Source organism: Nestor notabilis, unplaced genomic scaffold, assembly GCF_000696875.1.
Source record: "Nestor notabilis isolate BGI_N333 unplaced genomic scaffold, ASM69687v1 scaffold14569, whole genome shotgun sequence".
Taxonomy (NCBI): Eukaryota; Metazoa; Chordata; class Aves; order Psittaciformes; family Psittacidae; genus Nestor; species Nestor notabilis.
In genome coordinates, this window is record NW_009945177.1 from 1020 (window position 1) to 3477 (window position 2458).

Sequence of the window (2458 nt, forward strand, 5' to 3'; positions counted from 1 at the left end):
AGAGACAAGTAATTTCAGGTTTAGAATGAATTTTCAAAATTGGATCAGGATATTTAGTTTAAGCACAGTTTAAGTTTAATTTTTTAATTTTTTATGTTGAGAATCAGTTCCATGTGGTTTTCAACTGAAAATGGTTCAAATCTAAAACACCACGATTGCCTGGAAAGTTTGGATTTTTCCTCTCATAATGTTTTCCATCAAGGTCTACACATTCCTGCGATATATTCAAGCCTTGCTCAAACTGCGTGATTTAGGTTAGGGGTGAGGTTCTGTGAAAACACACTGACAGCAAAGATTATTTTTAAGAAAATCTTTTGGAAGTTTTATGTATGTATGCACATCTTACTTTAAATGACAGGTATCCGAATGTGCAGGCTAAAATGCAAGAAGAAGTGGATAGGATTGTTGGAAGAGACCGTCTGCCATGTGCCGAGGATCAGCCTCACTTGCCCTACATCACAGCTTTCTTGTATGAATCCATGCGCTTCAGCAGCTTCGTGCCTGTCACCATCCCACATGCCACCACAACCAACACCTTCATAATGGGCTACCTCATTCCCAAGGACACAGTAATTTTTATTAATCAGTGGTCAGTGAATCACGATCCAGCAAAATGGTCCAACCCGGAGGATTTTGACCCAACAAGATTCTTAGATGAGAATGGATTCATCAATAAAGATCTTACTAGTAGTGTGATGATTTTCTCACTGGGAAAACGTCGGTGTATTGGAGAGGAGTTATCCAAGGTGCAGCTCTTTCTCTTTACCTCCATACTGGTGCATCAGTGCAATTTTATTGCTAATCCAAACGAAGACCCTAAAATGGACTTTACCTATGGGTTGACCATTAAACCTAAGCCATTTACCTTGAATGTTACACTTAGAGATACTATGGATTTGCTTGATCAGGCTGTCCAAAGACTGCAAGCAGAGAAAGCAGCCACTGAAAATCAGCTGTCAGCAAATGCCTAAGCAACAAACCCTGCATCTAAAGATAATCTCTCTCTCTCTCTCTCTCTCTTTAGACTTAAATAAGTTATAGTTTGTTTTGATGATCTCTTTGGAAAATAGCTGATACTACAAGTTGCAAGAGCAGGAAGGAAAACTGCAAGAGGTGTAGGTCAGTCCTCTCTAATTCTAGAAGAGCCATAACAACAGTATAATATATTACATAATGAAACACATACAATTTGAAAGTAAGCCTTTTCTTTTCCAACTTGTTCATGGAAGTCACCATTGTAAAGTGATTTTTATCTCCTGACTGTTTGGAGCATCTCCAGGAGCTGTTTGACAGTCCTTTCCCTGTCTCCTTGTACTGTGCCTTAACTCTACACCTTTGGTGACTCCACATCCCAAAGTGAAATCTCTTATTTTAAATAAAAATAGTAATAATAATGATATAAAGGGTCGCTCAAAACACTGCAGCCTGCCTCTGGATTCACTTCTTGTGACTGCTGGGATGTACATTAATGCCTCAATAATACATGTTCAAATGATTTTCAGTTTTTACTGACAATGTAGTCTTGCCTTTAGCATTCCAAAGTGTTTACATAAATGACTAAGAAAGAAGACTTGCTTATAAGCACGTTTGAAAGTAAAATTTGTATTTTACTAATTTAGTAACTTGTCATTAAGTTTTGAAAGATCGGATTTGATGTCACCAAACGGCAAGGGTGATACAAACCATATGCTAATCTGTTCATTAGCATATTCATGAACATAGATATTTGAATTAAAAAGCCTTATAAAGGTATAGCTGAAGTTTGTATTTCTCTAGTAAAGAGTTAATATCCCTGTCGCTATGTACATAGGTAAGCCAAGTAAAATCCACATTGGCCAAGGAGTTTAGAAAGGAGAATTTGGTTTTTTTATATGAAAACTTTGATGCCACAAGCCTCAAGTAAAGAGTACAGCAAATACACCCCTGCTCACTTGTCATTCTCTTAGGTTGAGGTAAATGGTATATCCAAAAATTAACTATGTACTTTAAGTACAGTTTGCTTGGAACAGAATCTCAGAAGGAAAACTAATGTTACATGTCCTAATTATTGTACCCATCAACTGAAGGGAAAAAACCCCCAACTAAAATACCCAAAATGACCCCAAACTATTATTTTAAACTAAAACACACACATGAAACTCTATGGCTTTGAGCCTCTGGGTAGTGTTTATGTGCACAAAGCTGCATGTATTTCTCTAAAAAGCAACCAACCATATGTAAATGCTTGATTTTGAAAAGTGTTGGGCACTTCTTTAGAGCTGCAGATCACCTTCAGTTGCATATGAAATCCATCAGAAATGAAAGTATCTCACATGACTTGCAGTGTTAAACTTAGTACTAAATAAGGTATTAGTAGAGCTAGAAAAATAAGGGTGCAGTGCTATACAGCAGAGTAGCTCTGCTGAGACCTGAAGCAAGTAAAGATTTCCACCAGATCTTGTGACAGATAGGCAGTCTT

The 2458-nt window shown here is 37.2% G+C and overlaps 1 protein-coding gene across 1 annotated transcript; it reads left to right on the top strand.

Annotated features, from left to right (window-relative positions):
* Positions 1–342: 342 nt before the first annotated feature.
* Positions 343–971, top strand: LOC104412139 (cytochrome P450 1B1). The gene has a single exon (XM_010022755.1). It carries the CDS (start codon positions 381–383, stop codon positions 969–971), a length of 591 nt encoding a protein of 196 aa, XP_010021057.1. The 5' UTR covers positions 343–380.
* Positions 972–2458: the final 1487 nt, after the last annotated feature.